Source organism: Centropristis striata, chromosome 8 (assembly GCF_030273125.1).
Source record: "Centropristis striata isolate RG_2023a ecotype Rhode Island chromosome 8, C.striata_1.0, whole genome shotgun sequence".
NCBI lineage: Eukaryota > Metazoa > Chordata > Actinopteri > Perciformes > Serranidae > Centropristis > Centropristis striata.
In genome coordinates, this window is record NC_081524.1 from 7,935,880 (window position 1) to 7,957,002 (window position 21,123).

A 21,123-nucleotide genomic window follows, 5' to 3' on the forward strand; every position below is an offset into this window, starting at 1 on the left:
AGATACTACTGCACAATTTGCAACCATCTGTATAATACAGTAAGTAAGTGCAGCAGATGTTTTGGTATTGCGGTAAAAGATAGCAGATAATTCATAATTTGAATTTTAAATTGACTATTTGGTTTACCCTGGGGCTTAAACTAGAGAGAGAGAGAAAAAACATATACACATTTTTTTTAAATCTCAGTTTTTCTCCCATGCGTCATGCCATGTGGCCGCCAGGGGTCGTTGTTCTGCCTCTCTCTCCATCCTCCAGCCTGCCTGCTTGACTGCCCACCAAGAAATGTTGGCAAAACACCCCCTCCTCATCGTGTAGAGGGAAAAAATGGCGGACAAGCGCTAAATCCACACCAGAAACAAACACACACGTTACAAAGCAAGGTAAACATCCTCGGATACACCGAGCAACGTTGCCTGTTAGCGCTCCGCTTCAGCGTTGAGCCCAGGTTAGCACTGGCTAGCCTCTGTGTGCTGCTACGCTCCCGTTTCGCTAATGCTAATATTTATAATCAGGTCAACGAGCTAGCGAGCCACCTAGCATGCTAAGTTAGCATCCCGGGCAGTGGGCATGTCTGTGTGTAGCCGTGCGTAGCATAGCATGCTGGAAGTGGTGTCTGCACTGGCTGCACGCATGTTTTGGTTTCCCTCAGTGGTATTATTATCTGATGAGAACAACGCCAATATTGTGTTATTAACTCCTGATAAGGTAATTAGCGGCGCTGTCACGTAAATGAGCATCTCGGGGAGGGGGTCCCATGTGTTGGCTTTGTGTTTTGAATGGGACTCGGCGAATTTCTGGCAACGTGAGACGCGTTTTTCAGGCTGTAAATTGAGATATAATCCCGTGTAGATGTCAAGAGAAGTGGTAATAGCTGGGGCGCCGAGTTGTAAACTGGGGTTAGCAACAGGAGGAAGGTGTACCTGCTGAGTGAGTTAATGCGTGTCCTCCTGTCACTTTCCCAGACTGAAGAAAACAGGGACCGGGCCGCTTTAATTTGGACGCCACCCCCCTTGGCGGAGGAAAAAGGCGCACTTCCATTGAAAAGAAAATCATCCGGGGAGGAGAAACGCTGCTAAACGGTTATGAAGTTTTAAGGTACGTATACTTCTATGAACTTATTTCATGTGGATTGTGGGTCCTGTCATTGCGCTTTAACACGTGTTTCTGTGACTTAACAGTTAATTTACAACCGCTCCAACAGTAAAGCTGTTATGCTCTTCTCGGCAAATTCAAATATTTGGCAGATGATTACCAAGATTCGCTGTGTCAAGTTGCTTACTCGTTTTTGACCCTCTGGAGTCTCCAAAAGCACCAAAGCATGACTTCTTCATCACATCCAGACTAAAAAAACAAAGCAGCGTGGAGCCCTACTGTAAATTTACCTCTAAAGTTATGTCTGTAAACTCCATGAGGCCAGTTTCACTTTGATTTTTGTATAAAATGATAGAACTGGATGTAACCCTCTTATATGTTATATTTGCAACATGTGTTCACATTTGCAACATTTAAAATTCTTTATTGAGCATAATAGTGTTTTGAAAGTTAAAAAAAAAGATTCAAAATCACATTTTATGTTGGACTAAAGGACTAAAAAAGACACAAAATGACCAAAAAAGACACAAAATGACTAAAAAATAAACAAAATGACCAAAATTGTTACGCTAAACACACAAGACACAAATAAAATAGAGTCCTACTAGAATAAAAAACAGAGTTGGATGACAGAATCACACACAACCACAAGATCACATTCATGTTGTTTTTTCTTTGTTTCTTTTTGGTTCAAAATGCTGATCCAGTATGTCAGAATGAAAAAATCAAGTATTATTGGGTCATATAGGTGAGGTTGTGCTGAAAAATAAAATACCAACATGGCATTTAAACATTTTTTAAGTGTTGTATTCAGGCAGGAGGAAAAGGATTCAAAAATGGACAAAATAGCCCCAGACTCCATAGAGTTAACACATGTTTCTCTGCGAGTAAACAGTTAATTTACAACCGCTCCAACATTAAAGCTGTTATGATCATCTGCCAAAAATTCAAATATTTGGCAGATGATTAACAAGTTTGGCTGTGTAAAGTTGCTTACTCATGTTTAATTCCTCACGTTAATGTTAACAAGCTTTATTTTCTACCTCTGCCCTGCATTGGTGTTATCCAAAACTACTACATATTATAGTTTTGGATAATTTAGATTGATATTTTGTCTAATGTTTGTCTCATTGGACTGTGGTTACTGCCAGACAGGGGAAACAACCACTTCAAGCACTTGTTTAAATCAGTCTGACCTGTTTGACCTGGATGTTGTGTCTGGTTGGTAATGTTGGTTAGTCCAGGTTTAGGGTTACAGGAGTCACTGAGCCTGAAACACGTTTGCCTTGTCCAACTCTTGCTCACTGATTGATGACTTGGGAAGCACTTATCTGACTTTTTTTTTAATTCATTTAATCAATAAGCTGTGAGCCTCACTGTTTGGAAGTGACTGGAATAAATCATTTACATGTAAGGCAACACCAGACTTGACTAAACATTGCTAACTTTTTATAACCTATTGTAACAAATACAGTCATGGAAACAATTATCAGACCACCCTTGTTTTCTTCTATTTCTTGCTCATTTTAATGGCTGGTACAACTAAATATAGCAAATATAGCTCATAACAGTTGAATTTAAGAACTGATATCTAGCTATTTTTCATGGTTTTCTTGATAATGATTTTAGTTTTTATCAAGAAAACCGTGGGAAATGGCTAAATATCAGCTCTTGAATTAAACTCTTATGCACTATTTCTGTTGTTATCATTATATTTGTCCTAACAAATATAGCTTTAGTTGTACCGGGCATAAAAATGAACAATAAATTGAAGAAAAAGGGTGGTCTAATAATTATTTCCATGACTGTATACATAAATTGAATGAATTGTTAGAAATTATTACAGGAAAAAATTGTTCACCAGCACACAATTAAATGCACCAACAAGTTGTTTGAACAAATTGCAAAGTTCTCTTTAATCAAAAGGCAATAGGTTTAATTTCTTTATGAGATAATTGCATGGGTGCATTAAATTGATGTGTGGAATAACAATAATATTAATAGGAGCTGAGTTATACTGACAAAATTTAGACAGATGTGTTCAATTCATGGTGATTAGGAAGCTGCTGTGCAGCCGTTTTATTATTTTGCTGTTTACTAAAGAGGTGTTTCTAAAATTTTGTCCCCTATTTTTTTTTATTGATTACTTCCTGAATATGCAGTGAGCACAGCAGGGAGCTTCAATGTATTTGATCTTTAAGGGAATCCATAAAGTGTAAAAACAAGCCAATTAAATCCATATGCAGTACATTGTTGGCATGCTCCTGCTCCCTTTGTTGAACTTGCCTCTGGCTGCCTCCCATGATGACCCCCCGCCTGGAGAGAAGGCCTGTGAGCTGCAAAGATAACAAGGGCAGCTCTCTGGTTTCCCTTTGAAATTCAGTACAGTTTGCATGTGGTAGCCTCACCTTGGGTCTGACTACTGCTGAGTATTTAATTGGTGTGATCAGTTATGTGAGTTAACTTTTGCATTCTTTATTACCGTGTTGTTAACCCCATCACATAAACTTTATTTCCCTTTTGTCCCCCCTTTTTTGAAAATTTCTTTTGAACTTCTAGAACAAGACTACAGAAAAACACAAACAGGAGACCACAGAGGACCCCACTATGATACACTGACATAAAATAAAAAAATAAAAAAGAGTAGATAAAAAAAAACATGTAGTATAAGATAATTTCCCATCTCACTGTATCTGTAGTGTATGGATTTGACTGCATTGCCACAGTATGGGGATGTAGAAGTATGATTTTAGAAAGCAGTTCAAACACTCAAGTGGCATATATATATATATATATATATATATATATATATATAATCAGCATGCACTACCTTGTTACAGGCGAGTTGGTTTTCTTTCTGAAATAATCAATAAAGGGACCTCAAATCTTAACAAACTTACTGGATTAGTCAGATACAGAGGACCTAATTCCCTCCAGATACAAAAAGAAACCATATCATTGAGCAACAAGGAGCACTGGTAGATTTTATTGTCCCAAAATAACCCTTTTAGCTATAACCATAAAAGACATTAAAGCCTCCTGGGTCTCATGAGTTAGTTTAGCTTTCAAAACAAGCCAAAAACCAAAGCCCTTAAGTGGGTTTAAGGTTGAAGAAATCCACAGTCGTATCACACAGTATCATGTATATTTGTTTTCAGCCTGTCCCAGCTCTTTGTTTGTACTATTTATTGTGTTTATACTGAGTGAAATATTCAAACTTTTGACTGTTTTTGATGTTTTCTAAGGCTGCACTATCAAGTGGAGTTACGTGGGTCTGTCACGATAACACATTTTTTAGGACGATATATTTTCCCAGAAACTATCACGATAAATGATAGTGTGGTTATATCGATGTTGTTTTAGTTTTGTAAGATATTAGGACGCTCAAAGTGAAGTCGGATCAATGATAGGTATTATGGTTTTGCCAAAAATGCTTTCTGTTCGAGGCCAGAAATTCCAGTCCACCTCTGGCTGCTGTCATTCTTTCCGAACACTTTGGTGCGGCTCAGCCGTCTGTAAATGCGATATATAAATAAATCTGACTTGACTTGACTTGACCAACAGTAACAGGTGTCAGTTAATTCTGTTGATTGCTTTGATCTGATTGCCTTTGATCTTTGATGTGATTACAGTTACAGATGCACACACACACACACACACACACACACACACACACACACACATGCACATGCACATAAGCGCGCACACTCCTCACACATGCATACACATGCTTCAAACACACGCGCACGCACACACACACACACACACACACACACACACAGGTAACTTTATGTGATTTTAATTACACACACACACACACACACACACACACACACACACACACTTTGAGGTTAAAGGGCATAGTTTGAAATCTCTGAAGAATCTCATCATAGTGTACACATACCGGCAGTAGCCCCCGTGGCCCTTTCAGAATTTACCCAGAGGAAATTTTCTAGTTTAAACGACAGTTAAATTAAGAAGGTTTGGCTGTACAGCATGAGCTTGTAATGACCCCCTTCAAAAGGTTTAAGGGAGTTTGGTTCTTTTATTTGTATTTTTTTTAAGTTAGATGATGCTTGCCCCTTGTTTGTTATACTTGCACTATTGTAGCAAATGCAAATATTTTACATGCCATGTGTCATTTCTTTCAATTTCCAACTGACGATGATATGTCTGACGTCTTGTTTTCGATGTTTCGGTCATGACTAAAATTCACAGTTTGATACTTTTTTTTCCACACGGCTGTAACTACTTTGTTTCTTTCTTGTCTTTAGAGTGGAGGCCGCTGTTGTGTTGTGAGCTTGGTCAGTATTGTTGGAGCATGAGGAAACCTGTGCCACAGAAAGGTAAGACTTTATTATGCTTCTCTCAGTATGATAGCAGCAGTTCTTTCAAAAATGATTAACAAACAAGCGTTCATAAAAGCTTGCAGGTAAAGTTAAAAGTAGGGCTGGGCGATATGGACCAAAAGTCATATCCCGATATATTTAGGCTGAATATCGATATATGATATATATCCTGATATATTTATTCCAGAGAGAGCAAATGCTCAGTCAAATTCAAAGCCAAATATGACATTTATTGAAACTGTATTTAAGTGAACATAAATACTGTATAATAAAAGGAGCACTTAAAAAAAAAATCAAAGCTCTATAAAGTGCACATTTTAGTAAAAAAAACATCCTAAATAAAAATAGCCTATGAAATAAAATAGGCCAATCTTTTTCTGAAATAAATATATTTATATGAGAAAAGAATAATGAAAATTACAGAAGAACTAAATATGACAAACCCTAGTAAGGGCAGCATTTATATATAAAGAAACAATTTTAAAAAAAATATATCGATATATGTGATATGGTCTAATACCATATCACATTTAAAAAAATATCTATGTCTTTTATACTGATATATCGCCCAGCTCTAGTTAAAAGTATGACACATTTTAGTTTGAGTTAATTCCAACCAATCACTTTGTTTTTACTGTGCAGCCAGATTCATATATTATCCTGTACCAGTCTTGTAATCTCACATGTTTGGAGCAGTGAGCGAGGCAGGTACTGCAGGAAACTGACTGATGTGAAAATCACCTGCAGTTGAGAGCTTATTCTATCTTTCTCCGGTCCTCTAGCTATAGAGTGGAAAGATGCCAGAAGGATCAAGCATGCTCGGAGTGGACGGCCCTCCCGGGTGCCCTCACAGTACCAAGGTAAATAACCCACAGCAGCCAGTGATGTATGAAGTCAGCTTTGAGCAGTTCCAACAGGAAAAGGCGCCCAAGGATTTGATTCAGTGTTGTTTCATTAATCATCAAGACAAAGTTCACTACAAATGGGGACAATAGATTTTAAGCATTGTGTGTCTTTGTGTTGGGGATCACAAAACATACAATCATCTCAAAATTAGTTAAAACTTAAGCATTTATTAAACCTCCCACTAATTATATGATTAATTTCTTGCTGCTCTTGGTGTTATTTTACAGGCCATTTCAGTTGGGAGAAATACCTGAAAGAGACGGGCGCCACTGCTGCACCCTCTGCTTGCTTCAGACAGGTGAGAAAGACAGTATGACATAAAAAAACAAATTATTGCCTTAATCCGACTATAACTGGACAATGAAAGGCATGTAAACATGTTAGTCCAACTAATATCGGAGTTCTCCAACTCCAATTAAGAAGCCCAGATAATGCGATTGGAATAGGATTTCTGCTGGCATGTATGACAAGACGACGCATATCACCACCTAGTGTTAAGGAGGAAGACACGTTCCCCTCAGTTATTCGATTTTCTAAGTTTCATGGGAACTGGGACAAAGACAGAAGTCCAATTAGATGCCAAAATCAAATTTTAAGCATAGCTCGTTTAGAGTCTATAAGAGTCTATCCTGCAATCAATTGATTACACTTCATTCTTTCTTTACTGCTGTTATTATCTTTCCACTCTCCAACTAACACTTGTGTATTGTCACCACCCAGAGCCTCACACCTCCACTTAATGAGTTCAAGGCAGGGATGAAGCTGGAGGCTCAGGACCCTCGAAACACCACGTCCACCTGCATCGCCACGGTGGTGGGCCTGACAGGCTCGCGGCTGCGGCTGCGTTTGGACGGCTCTGACAACAAGAACGACTTCTGGCGCCTCGTGGACTCCTCAGAGATCCAGCCAATCGGCAACTGTGAGAAGAACGGAGGCATGCTGCAGCCACCGCTAGGTAACCACACACACACACACACACACACACACACACACACAGGCTTCCTCCTGACACTGTATCTTTTCTCCTTTACATTTTTAGGGGTTTTCATTTCTGTCCACTTGGTGTCAGAGACTAACGGCACAGAATGTCAATGTGTCATGTTAAAACCAGGTTAATGCCTATAAATAACTTACTGACACCTTTAAAAAAAGCCTCCTACACAGGACATTTCAGTGAAAACCTAGGGGAAAAGACACAAGAGCACTCCATCTGTCTGCTGATGTGTATTGTTACCACAAGTGTTGTTGATCGTTTTTCCGGACTGTAATTAATTATTCTTTTTTTTTTTTATTATTCATCTGCTTTTTATAGTGAAAAAAATAATCTGAGCCAAGGTCTTATATGTCTTGCAAACAAAAAGGTGTAACACCCACAATTGTAAAGTACTTATACTTAACAGGTGCGTCTTAATACATTAGAATATGATGGAAAAGTCCATTTCCAGTAGTTCAAGTCAAATAGCCCCAACCAAGTATTGATTCATATAGATGGACAAAATTTTTTAGAGGCCAACATTTCCATATTAAACATACTTTTTAAAATTGGTCTTTTTTCTGAGACACTGAATTTTAGGGCTTCATTAAATGTAAGCCATAATAATTATAATTAGAAGAAATTAAATAAATTAAGACATGAAATGTTTCAATCTGTGTGTAATGGATCTATAAAATGTGTTATTTCCACTTTTTGAATTTAATTTCTGAAATAAATAAACGTTTCTATGATATTCTAATTTATTGAGATGAACCTGTAAGATGCTCTGCTGCATGTTTTTTATTATCTCTATTTTTACTTATATTTCATGAATTGAATGCTTTTAATCTGTTTTAATTTGTTCATTTTTTATGTCCGTTTAATGTGAAGCACTTGGTGCCTGTAATTTCTTTGTTGTAAAGCACTTTTGCCTGACCAGCAGTCCCAAACTCTAAAATATATTACATTTATAATGCAGCCAATATTCACTTTTGAGAAGCTGGAGTGGAGTTTTTGCATTAAAAAATGACTGAAATCAGTGCTTAAAATAGTTGCAGATTAATTTTAATTTTATTGACTGAATGATTAGTCTTTGCACTTCTGTCAATTTTCCCGTTATTCGTCTGCATGCCCATCACAGTCTTGGATCTAAAGCTGGTATAGTTATAATACAAAACTGTCTTCTTTTTCTTCAGGTTTCCGTCTCAATGCGTCCTCTTGGCCCATGTTCCTTCTGAAAACACTAAACGGAGCTGAGATGGCACCCTCCCGCATCTTTCACAAGGTACCTGTACAAGACTCACAATCTCAGTACGCTCTGAAACACTAGTAGCTTTCCTGCATCAGGGGGTCATACAGTCATGGAAAAAAATATTAGACCACCTTGTTTTCTTCAATTTCTTGTTCATTTAAATGCATGGTACAACTAAAGGTACATTTGTTTGGACAAATATAATGATAACAACAAAAATAGCTCATAAGAGTTGATTTTAAGAGCTGATATCTAGCCATTTTCCATGGTTTTCTTGATAATAACCAAAATTATTATCAAGAAAACCATGGAAAATGGCTAGATATCAGCTCTTAAAATCAACTCTTATGAGCTATTTTTGTTGTTATCATTATATTTGTCCAATCAAATGCACCTCTGCAATGTCATTCTGCAATACTAGAGTTCATCAGGATCCACAAAAAGATAACTGACTGCCATAATATCTGGTAGAAGCAAAAATCCAGCAGAATTTAGTTGATTTCACTGCACATTTTTTATTCAAGAGACTACACATGCCAACTTCATACCTGACCCCCTTTCTTTCTCTCCATGTTACCCAGCAGGAGCCTCCCGCCCCGGAGCAGAACTCCTTCCAGATAGGCATGAAGCTGGAGGCGGTGGACCGTAAAAATCCCCACTTTATCTGCCCGGCGACAGTGGGTGCACTGCGTGGTGTCGAGGTGCTGGTCACCTTTGATGGCTGGCGGGGAGCTTTTGATTACTACTGCCGCTACGACTCGCGTGACATCTTCCCTGTTGGCTGGTGCTCCCTCACTGGAGACAACCTTCAGCCGCCTGGCACCAAAGGTCTGGAGCTTAACATTATGCTGGAGTTTTTAATGAAAAAGGGTGTCACATGTGATTTTTTTTCCTGCTGAATAACAGTCAAAAAATTATTAGACCATTGTTTTCTTCAGTTTCTTGTTCATTTTTCTTGATAATCACCAAAATCGTTATCAAAAAAACAATTGAAGGGGGTGGTCTGTAGCGTAGTGGGTTACACAGGCGCCCCATGTGCAGAGGCTACAGTCCTCGCTGCGGCGGAGCCGGGTTCGAATCCGGCCTGAGCTCCCTTTGCCGCATGTCCTCCCCTCTGTCACCCCCTTTCTATCTGTCTCACTATCAATAAAGCCTTGAAAATGGCCAAAAAAAATATCTTAAAAAAAAAAAAAAACATTGAAAATGGCGAGATCTCAGCTCTTAAAATCAAGTCTTATGAGCTATTTTTGTTGTTATCATTATATTTGTCCAAACAAATGTACCTTAACTTGTAGCAGGCATTAAAAGGAGTAAGATATTAGAGAAAACAAGGGTGGTCTAATAATTTTTTCCATGACTGTATATTCACCTCGACTGTATTGTTTAGGAGAAAGAAATGCAAGACATGGATATTGAACATTGAACATGTCCGCAAGGCTAGATAAAACGAGAAGCGAATATTGCTTTTCTTTTTTCATTTTGGATTAATTGACCCCTCAAAGAGTCGTACACTTAGAGGTGTTTTTTGTATTCACCTGATTGGATTTTTGCCTGTGCTTAATTGTCATATCCCGCTCTCTCCAGTTATGTTATTAAGTTAAACTTTTATCATTCTAATCTAGAGTGTTAAGATGTGACGTGGTCTAGACGGGGAGGTTAACTGAACACAACTTTCTGAATTCAAGATATATTACAGGAAAGATCTGTGCCGGCTTTTCGCCTTTCGTGATCCATTGAAGGTGTGATATTTGTGCCCTTTCATATTGCAGTCTGGCGTTGCGGAAGAAGGTGGGAGGAGACGATAGTGGGAGGAGACGATAGTGACGTGCGACAGAGCAGCAGCGGTACTGCACAGTAGCACAATGCTTATAGGCTACACAGTTAGCTCTGTAGCAGTACAGTGTGTATGTACTGCAGCAGCATGTGTTCACTTCGGGACCACCGTTTGTTTACAACAAGCACCAGACACTCTGTGCACAGTTAGCGATGCTGGTTTGTTTACAATAAGCGGCGGACGCTGTGCCCAGTTAGCGCCGGTGGCCACAGTTAACAGTGAATCGATGGCTGTCGGACCAAGTGGGAGGTGTATGTTAGACGTCACGCGTGATATCAAATATCCCGCTTCGCCCAATGACACGTTCATAGTGGTCCTGCTTCCAACAGTCCCACTTATTTCCGCCTCTGTGACCTCTGGAGGAGGAAAATTGGTGGGATCATTTGATCCCAGCGTCCTGCTTCAGGCACGTTCATAGTGGAGGCGAGATGTCCCGTCATGAAACGGCACCATGAAAGGGGCTTAAGACTAACTGAATTACCTTTTTAACTCATCGCAAAACAAAACTCACCAAATCTGCCTTGGTTAGTCTTTCCATTGTTCTAACAATCACCAAGTCTAGTTTGGTCAAAATCCTTCCTCAAGTCACCAAGTTAGATGTGGAAATATGCTGCTGGCTCTCTCTGTCCTTGCTGGCCATAAACCAAGAATTTATACCATAAATTTCACACCAATGACTAATAGGATAAAATGATGAAGCGATGACATTTTCTGTCCAAAAGGTGAAACGTCAGCTCCACGTTGAAATCAAAATGTTCTGCAAAAACACTTTTCTGGCCATTATGTAACGCCATAACTCAGGAACAGAAGGGGGGCTGTGACTATATTTCACATTAGGTTGGATGCTGAGGTGGTGACACTAATCTTGGGTATGCTCCTTAAAAACTCTGATCTGTGATTTGTGATTGTATAGATCTTCTGTGCTGCCAGATCGAAGATCTCTGTACGGCCTCCAGTTTTTAGAATTTGTAGCTTCTCTGCAGCTACTCTACTGTCGTGGCTACATATAAGTCAAGACAGACATGGATGTAAACTGCATCTTGATTTGTTTTTCAGAGGCATGCAACGCGGTAATTCCAGTTTATTCCAGTTTAAATCTGTTGCAGATTAGCAGATTACTTGCCACACTAATAAGCAGCTTTCATTAGCAATTTCTTCTGGAGCATTTACTTTGACTTTCCATGGTATTTGTGCGTGTGTGTGGTTGCTGCAACACGGTTTGCAGTGTGATGTAAGAACATCATCTGCCTGAAGGCGTCATTAGCAGCAGTTGATCAAGTCATCAACATGAGTGTGCTATTTTTAACTCCCGTTGCTGTTGAATCTCCAGATAACTTTGGAACTGTGTTTGCAAAATTGACTTCCAATTTGCAGTAACAGCTAGTTCAGTATGTAAAAATGTTAAAGCATGCATGTCTGTGGTTTTGCCTCAGTTTGTAACACAATGTGACAGTGAACAGAACTGCACGATATATTGTTTCTTTTATTTTTCCGTTTACCAAAAAAGGAGGTTTCTTGTCACCAGTCAGTTTCCCTAAAAGCTGGAAATTTTCCGAAGTTGTAGCTATATTTGCAACATGAACCAGAGGAAGCCATTTGTTATACAAGAAACATAAAAGGAAGTGGATACAAGGGTTATCAGCCACGAGGTCAGCTGTACTCATCTGTTAGAATCCACAGAAACTGTAAAATGTGGGAGAGGAAGGAGGGATATAGGGAGGCAGGACATGCCTTTGTAGCCTGCTAGTGTTTTATGAAGGCCTGGCACTCCCCCAGTTGGCAGAGTCGGGCCATGACGTGGTTAAACGAGCCCGGGTGCCCCTCCACAGGCCTCTCATTGGCACCCTGGCTAACGGGGTCTGATTAGGCACCTCAGAGAGAATTGAGTTAAGAGAGGAGTTTAGAAACGAAGAGAAAGGACGGACAGACGCTGTGAGAGGTGGATTGTTTACATTGTCAGCAGATGGTGGGAGGAGAGAAGAAGAGAAGGGAGGAAAAAGAAAGAGAGGAGGAGCAACGCAGATGAAGAGTGGGAGAGGAGGACAGGGCTGGAGGAGAGGGTGAATCTGAGGACAGCTGTGCAGACAACCACACACTTTTGACTTTTCTTTGAGCTCGAGAGGTGAGTAAAGATGAATGAAATTACAGAAACGCAGTCGCAGTGATAGATTAAAAACTCACGAGAAGTTATCTTCCTGTAATGTGAAGCTGGCAGTGGTGGCTTTGTGAACTCAATGAACTCAGTGCACTCATGGGAGAGGGAGAGAGGGAAAAAAGAGGACTTGCTCGCTGCACGTTTGTTTGGCTGTATTTACAAGCACTGCCACTGATCAATGAACATGTAACCTGGAGCTCTTTAAACCTTTTAAACATATTATCGAGGAATGGTCCAATCTGTTTAGGATCAATCAGGTGTCTTGTTTTCGCTGAGCTATACAGTGGCTCCCCTATGAAACGTTGCAGGAGCCTGCAGACTGAGCTTTGCATTGATTGGTGTGCCGTGTGAACGTGTGTTTAATAAATACAGCCCCACGGGCCAAGACGTGTGTTAATGAATGTGGCCGCTCCTCTCGTAAATCTGTCCTTGGTTGATCTGGGATGAATACTGTGTGTGTGTGTGTGTGTGTGTGTGTGTGTGTGTGAGTGTGAGTGTGTGTGTGTGTGCTTGCAGGTGCATGTGAAGCCAGCTTTCCAGGATATACTGTGGTTCTTTCTTCTGTCAGTGTGTTTGTTTTTACCCATGCACACATTCTTGAAGTTCTGCCAGCTGTGTTGGTTTATATAAACACATATGTACATGGCTTATTCAGTTATTTTTATGTATTTAATATAGGCCCGGCTCTAAATGATTTTCACCATGTGCCTGTTCCCTCAGTGGTTTGTGTGATTTTTCAAATGCTTCCCGTCAGGAAGGGAAGGGTGTGCATTCACGGGTGGGAGTATGAGAGATAAATTTTAAGACCGTCTCACAGCTGTCAGCAGCTTACTTCTTTATTAGGGTTTATTCCTCAGGCTTTTTAAGGTGTTCACACATTTCTTCTTTTTGTTCTCGTCGGGAGGGAGTTGAAGTTAGACCACAAGAAAATCATCTTTGATTACTTTTTGTTCTTTCTTTCAAAGTGTTTTTTTTTTTTTGTTCTTTTCACATCTTGCCGGATATCTTTCAGTTCTTGTTTTTTGTCTCTTTTATCTTCATCTTTTGTTGTTTATTCCGGTAATGCCTCTTTGTTTGATTCCACAACACAATACTGAAGTGATATAAAACTGTCAACCACTTCTTTACTTTACTTTTAGTGTGGTTAGACTTTTTTTTTAAATAATGTCCCACTAAAGAGCTCCAGTCTTGGCTCCATCTCTGGAGCTGGGACCCATGTTGGAAAATGTTGTGCTAAGGTGGAAAATCAAATGTGCAGCATATAGTTTTTTAGTGCTTGTTAATAAATAAGTAACGTAGTACAATTAGTAACGTAATACAAGTAATGTGATCATGCATTTAAATGTAATGTTACATAATATGAGTACCTGTATTCTGTTACAGTTACGGTTTAGATAGATGGCATTCTGAATACAGTTCAGTTCAGGTCTTTATTGTCCCTCAAGGGGGGAATTTGATGTACAGTAGAGGGCAAAAAGAAAAACACAAGACAACATAGAGAGGACATGGGACATTAATCACAGTTACAACAAACAACCAACCAAAAAATTAAAAGTGAAAGTATCAAGCCATTGAAATAGAAGTCACGGGAAAGTGCTGCTAGTAAAGTGCCGCTAAGCAGTGCAAACAAGAGTGCAAATTAAGTACAATCATTGCACTTGGAAGAAAGGAAAATTTAAACCTATTAAATCCTCCGCAAAACTTGTCTGTCGTAGATATCTGCTAAAGAAAGCTGCTGCATGCCAATTACTTTGCTGGCTTCTTTAACAATACTGAACAAACTATTTTTGTTTTGCACTGAGAGGTTCCCATACCAATATTTATAAAATAAAGCCATCAGTGTCTTGTCCACATTAAAAGTATTCAGTCTAAGCAAAAAATAAAGTCTCTGCAGGCCCTTTTTGCAGATGTATTAACCCATTGACGCCTGGAAAGCGGATACGTCGTTTTGTATTTTTTGTATAAGCTCTCAAATACCTTTTTGAATTTCATTTCTATCTGCTACAGAGGCTGAAAAATCTATTATTTAGTAGAAGAGTTGACACTTTTTTTCCCGAATTTTCCAGAATTTCCAGAAAATTAGAGCCTTATTTTAAAATCACCCAGCGATTTTTCAGGCCTCAATGGGTTAAGGTCGTGGGTTAAGTTCTTATTGACCACTGTTCCCAGGTACTTGTAGCACTCAACCGTCAACAAGTGAGCCCTTGATTAGAGTTGGAAAGGTTGAGTGGGAGGCTTTCCTGAAGTCGATGGCCATATCTCTGGTTTTGTGAACATTTAACTTCAGAAAGTGGTTGTCACACCACTCTACTAAGTCTTTCACAACCGGCACATGATCAGCCTCTCCATCCTGGAGCAGACTGATTAAAACAGTATCACCTGCGAACTTCAGGAGAGGCCTACCATCCTAGTTACTCCTACAGTCATTTGTATATAGAATATACAATAATTACAGTTTCTATCTTTAAAATTACATAACTTTATTACCTCCTCCAAGGAACTTGTGAAAAAGAAAAAACAACTTTGATTTTCATTAAACTTGGTGGAAGGGTGAAGCTTGGTCCAAGAAATAACCCAGTAAGTTTTGGAGCAGATCTTATTCACAGGCGCTTACATTAATTATTTTTTTAGACCCTTCTTCAGGTTTTTAGATATGTGCATTGGTATGGACAAATGTCTAACAATATCTTCTCATGCATCTAATTTGAGGTTTTATTGTTCATAGTTTACTGGAAAATGTGTATTATTGTAATGTGGATGAAACCTTTAATATTGCAAGAGAAAATACCATAATTTCCATTAGCAGCATAGTGATTATTTTCTCTTCTGTAATCTGACTACCATGAAGAGAAATCACACTGCAGTGAATTCCTCAAGAGTCCTGCGTCCTTATTTATATGCAGCTTATAAGCCGTCTAAACCCTTTAAGTTCACAGGAAGGTGAAAATTCAGCGAGTGAGCAGTCTTCTGAAGCGAACTGGAGCATGCACTTCTAGATGTAACCTCTCACCCTCTTTCCTTCTCTCTTAACCGTTCACTCGCTCACTGCGAGGCACTCTGCAGTGTGAGAGGTGCAGCATGGTGTGTCCTCAGGCTTATAACTGAGGAAGGAAGTTCAAGTGAGGAAAAATGTTTCACCGCCGAGAATGTTTGACCTTCTCTGCTGCTGTGCGGCTGTGAGAAACTCAAACTCAGGTGTCATGAACACTCTGGATATAGTTCCGCGTGGGAAATAACTGAAGGATTTGGATTTTCAAAGGCTTGATGCTACAGATTGTGAAAACGAAGTGGCATATTACTTCTTGTTGTGCATTTGAGAATTGGTATTTAAAGCCTAGGTGAGTAATACCTGCTGAGCCACATACAATGAGAGCGTGTAATGTGTGTATATAACACAACTTGCTTCTTGGTTGGCTGCAGCTCGAGTCAAACTGGGACATTGTTGCCCACAGCGTGAAGGGAACATGAGTCATTCTGATGTGTGTTGGTGTTATGAACATGTTACACAAGTGTGTGTGGTGGAGTTGATTTTGAATGAACAAATATCTGTTCCTCCTGTCATTCACATCAAATAATGCAGTCTAAATTTCAGATCAAATACTTAATGGGGAAGAAATCTTTGAAAATACTGTGCAAACATTATTAAATTTTAAATACACCCCGTGTGATTAAATGCGTAGCCTGGAGCTATAAACCTTAATTAGTTGAGGTTTTTTACTGTTAAGCCACATCTTTTTACTCAACTATGTTTTTGTGTGTCTGTCTATCTTTGCCCATGCAGTAGTGTTGCCTAAGAGCCTCGGGGCATTGACAGAAGGGAGTGTGGAGAGCCCAGCCATGCACCCCGCGCCCACCGTGGGCAGACCTCCAGGTCAGAGAGGACGCAAGCCAGGCCGGAGGAAAGCCAAGGTGACGGGGCCTTGGAATCAGAAGGGCTCAGTGTTGGGACCGCCGAGCATCCCGCCGAGCAAAGGCCTGGAGCCCATCAAGATCCCCAAAAAACGAGGGCCCAAGCCTGGCAGCAAGGTAGGCATGAAGTGCTTTAGAGATCCCCCATCGGGGACAGACAGTTGTCTTTAATTACAGCTTCAGTTCACCCAAATAATCTTTCTTTTTTTTTTTTCTCATTAACATCTAATGGTGCCCAGACATGCAGACAGTCTTCGTTTTATTTCCCCAGCTTTTTTGATATTCGTGTCTGAGGACGCATTCACACTAAATCGATTTATCTGGGTGATTTATCAATATAATATAAAAAATATATCGATATATTATAAAATGTGATATGGAATTACACCATAGTTCAATTTATTCTTCTTTCTTTATATATAAACGCTCCCTTACTAGGGTTTGTCATATTTAGTTCTTTTGAAATGCTCGTTTTTCTTTTCTCATATAAACATATTTATTTCAGAAAAAAGTTTGGCCTATTTTATTTAAGATTTTTTTAATTTAAATGTGCACTTTATGGAGCTTTGATTTTTTAAAAAGGTACTCCAGTTGTGATACAGTATTTATGTTCACTTAAATAAACAGTGTTTAATCCAAAAAATTGAACTATATCAATATATGCAATATTGTCTAATTCCATATCACATTTAAAACTACTGTGAGTGTATGTTTTATGTTCACATTTTTGGAATCAGGGTTGTACTATTGGAGGCGCAATAAATTAAGTTGAGTGAACCAAGACTAACTGACGTCTCAAAATAAGTATTATTTTCTCTGACACGCGCTTTGTTAAAATGTAAACATCTTTGACCTTGTGTCACAGCTTGCTCCGTGTTGGGAGGGGCTTTATTATCATGGTAGAGAAGAGTTTCTCTCCACTTGACTTTCTGTCTCCTTTGCTCTTGGTTTGCAGTTGGGCTGGGCAAAGAGAGCTGGCTGGCTGGAAGATGTCATGGCTGGCCCAGGACGGCCACCAGTGACAGGCCCAGGACGAACCAGGGGAAGACTTCCTGCCAACTGGGCACAGAGGATAGCCCTGCACGAGGCCCAGACTCAGGCAGAACCAATCAAGATCCCAAAGAAAAGAGGGCCCAAGCCCGGCAGCAAGGTAGCCATCCAGTACACACACATTAACACTGAACCACAGAATATAACATTCTACCAGCTGGCTGCATGAGGAGGAAACTTTTTAAATGCTTTTTTAAAAAAATTTTTAGATCACATACGGCACATTCTTTACTTAGAAAGACGATATGTTTAGTCAGAATCAGACCCAGTAAAAAAAAACAAAAAAACCCCATATAATTATTGTTTTTGACACTACACTTGCTCCTTGTTATCTTTATTCCTGTTACTTAATACTAGAGCTGAAATGATACGTCAACTCATTGACTACTAGATTGACAGAAAAATAATTGCCAACTATTTTGATATTTGATTAATCCCCACGGTCTTTTCACATGTTTAAAAAATTGCAGATAATTCTGTTTTCTACATCTGTTTTATACCATATTAAACTGAATATATTTTATTTTTGGACTAATAAAACAATAAAATGCATCAACTTGGACTTAAATATAGTGAAAACTGCCCTTCATAATTTCCCAAACATATTATAGACCAAACAATTTATAGAGAAAATAATCTGCAGATGTATTATAATGGAAAATAGTTGTTTGTTGCAACATTACTTCACAGCTTTCTGACCAGTTACACCACAAGAGAATATATTTTAAAATCCTGAGCGGAATGAAAAATCTTTCAACATTTTTGGTGTATCTTGGGTTAAAATATCTACATGAATGTCATCCTGTTTTTTTCATGTTTTTCCAGTAAGGCAGATTGAGCTGGTTTCCATTTCAAAAGCCACAACTGTTACAAAAACACAGGGTTTGTTTCACAACAACAAGTGAAGTAGCTTCACTCAGCAGGTCCCAGTAATGTACTGAAGTGAGATTAACGGACTTGGCAGAGTTATGAATTTTCCTTTTGATTTTTGTTATATTGTTCCAATATAACTCCATGTTACATTTACCAGAAGGTACTTTGTTTGGAAGGAATACTTAAACCATAAAATTAACATTTTTATATCAGTTATTAACTCTGTGTGATCTGGAATTCTTGAAGTAAAAGGACAATGGAGGCTGAGGTGTTGGAAATAGTAAGATTTTAGGAAAACTGCATGTGTTTCCAAAGAAGTGAGATTTGTGTGAGAGTTAGTTAAGAAGCTGTTGTGAAATGCTGGGAGAAAAAAAAATTCAGGCTAACAATTTTAAGGGTAAAGTATTCCTTTAAAAGGTCAAATATAAAAATGATAATTCAGAGCAATAAAAACCATCATATTTGATCCAATATTTCAAACTGTTCAGATCAGTGCATCGAATGTACTGGTGGCTGCGAACCAGCAAAGAGACAAATGCTGTGAAAAAAAACAAACTTAATGTGTGTGTTTGTATCCAGAGAAAACCACGCGTGGTACCTAATCCAGTCCCCACGTCTCCCACCAGCAGCACCCCAGAGCCCGACACCAGCACTGTTCCTCTGGACAACGCCACCATCCCCAACTCTGCACTACAGGCGCCCACAGGTACACCACGTCCACACAGAGGGACATACTGCACATTGTTATTAATGGGTGTACCTGTCTGGGATGCTCAGTACATCAGTCATGCTGTCACCACCTTGTGTACTGTGTTGGCAACAGAATCTGGCAAATAGTGGTTAATACATCCAAACAAGGCTGAAAATAGACAAAGTTGTCCCTTTTATCACATTACAATTGTATTGATTCAATAATTCACACACCCTTCTTGTTGAATCAGTGTATCATTCGTTCTTTCCATTTTCAATCGGCAATCAAAAATCAAATAATGAAAAATTTACTGGGTGTTATTTGTTTTTTTATTTTAGCACAAGAAATGAAAAAATTGCTTTTTTTTTCATATTTCAATATTAGGCTAAAAAATATTAGGATCAAAAATATGAAATGGAAAACGGGCACAAGGACTGAATTTGATTTTGATATTTAATTTGTCGGGTTTACGTGACCCGGAACTAAACCAGCCGTCCCTATATAATGTAGTGCGCCCGTATTGTGATATTTATGGTAACTATATAATGTAGTGCGCCCGTATTGTGATATTTATGGTAAATATATAATGTAGTGTGCCCGTATTGTGATATTTACGGTAAAGTCATTGAAACCGCTCCAAGTGAGCTGACATGAAGGATAAACACTTTACTGTCATACTTTTTCACTTTTTTTCAGTACTTGATTTTTGATTGCCAATTGAAAATGGAAAGAACAAATGAAACACGGATTATATTGACTCCTCTGCCTGTTGGTTCTCTTCCTTAGTTTGTGTGTACCTAAACAAGTACGGCAAGGTGGGACCCCATTTGGACCACCGGCGCATCCAGCAGCTGCCGGACCACTTTGGGCCGGGCCGGGCCTCCTCGGTGCTTCAGCAGTGTGTTCAGGCTTGTGTCGACTCCGCCCAACATCAGGGCACAGTCTTCGCCTGCCTCAAGTCTGGGCAAGGAGGAGAAGTCATTTCAGGTGAGGGGATTAAACTCTATGCATCACTCTCCTGCTTATGTGCAAAGTCCTGGTGAAACAAACAAATCTCTCATTTACATACATGCACACTTTATGCCAACCCCATGCAGTTTGGGGTCAAAGCAATGCTGTTGTTTTGCATGCAGCATAAATGGGTGTGTTTTTTTCCGTCTATTCTAAAATAGTGAATATTTATGCATACTGAGGTCCTTAAACAGTCTTGGATTTTGAATAAATTGACTGGAAAGTTGATAATCTTTGCGATTCATTGAGCCCAATTTTATTCATATGTGATGTCAGTTAGGCCTGTCACTACAATTACTATATTGACTTATCGTTCGATATAAAAATGGACACGATGGGTTTTTTCTGGACTCAATATATTGACTTTTTGTGCTTTTTTTGTTGTGTTTAAATGTTTGACAGGTAGTACAAATTGCAAAAAAAACACCTATATTTCCCAAGCAGCCATTCCAGCGGATTATACGTTATTTTATTAATGAAATAATATAATATATAATGATTATCTCATTGCAATGTTTTGTTAACATAGCCTGAGAGTCAATTTATTTTTATTTGGTTAATAATGGTAGTTTATTTATTTATGTTTTATTTATCTAGGATATTTTAATATTTCTTTTCCACATTTCAATTCCAATGTTTAATGTTCTCCAGATTTAAAAATTCATTGCTGTGGAAAAGGATGGACTCATTATGCTCTAATATCGTTATAAAACTAAATCAACACTGATTCAACAATACGTCCGTTTATCGTGATAGTTTATGGGAAAATATATCCTGATGAAAACCCATTGAGATCAGGATCTCTTTCACAAGGACGACCTGGCCAAGAGGTCAGCAGCACACATCATAAAAACAATTACAGGGACGTGACAGTAGACATTAAATCATATAGTTTTCAAAGTGCAAAAGTGTTTTACAATAAAAAGGGGGGGAACTGTAACACAACAATTTAAAATTTAAGAACACAAGCACTGGTCTCTTCCTCAGGATAGAACGGAAGGCTCCAAGTGGGAGAAATTCAGACTAA

The 21,123-nt window shown here is 38.9% G+C and overlaps 1 protein-coding gene across 3 annotated transcripts in view; it reads left to right on the forward strand.

Annotated features, from left to right (window-relative positions):
* The first annotated feature begins 322 nt into the window (after positions 1–322).
* The window catches only part of LOC131976565 (polycomb protein SCMH1), a 31,812-nt gene continuing 11,011 nt past the window's right edge, over positions 323–21,123 (forward strand). The window contains exons 1-12 of one of the 3 annotated variants that reach the window (XM_059339662.1): positions 323–381; positions 964–1,096; positions 5,368–5,439; positions 6,225–6,302; positions 6,576–6,646; positions 7,069–7,303; positions 8,518–8,606; positions 9,155–9,401; positions 16,344–16,588; positions 17,427–17,621; positions 18,974–19,100; positions 19,872–20,072. In XM_059339662.1, coding sequence (XP_059195645.1) covers positions 5,415–5,439; positions 6,225–6,302; positions 6,576–6,646; positions 7,069–7,303; positions 8,518–8,606; positions 9,155–9,401; positions 16,344–16,588; positions 17,427–17,621; positions 18,974–19,100; positions 19,872–20,072 — 1,513 coding nt within the window. In that variant the 5' untranslated portion in view covers positions 323–381; positions 964–1,096; positions 5,368–5,414. Of the gene's footprint in view, positions 382–509; positions 707–844; positions 866–963; positions 1,097–5,367; positions 5,440–6,224; positions 6,303–6,575; positions 6,647–7,068; positions 7,304–8,517; positions 8,607–9,154; positions 9,402–16,343; positions 16,589–17,426; positions 17,622–18,973; positions 19,101–19,871; positions 20,073–21,123 lie in introns of those variants that run through there. The other 2 variants (XM_059339661.1, XM_059339663.1) reach the window with 2 other exon arrangements.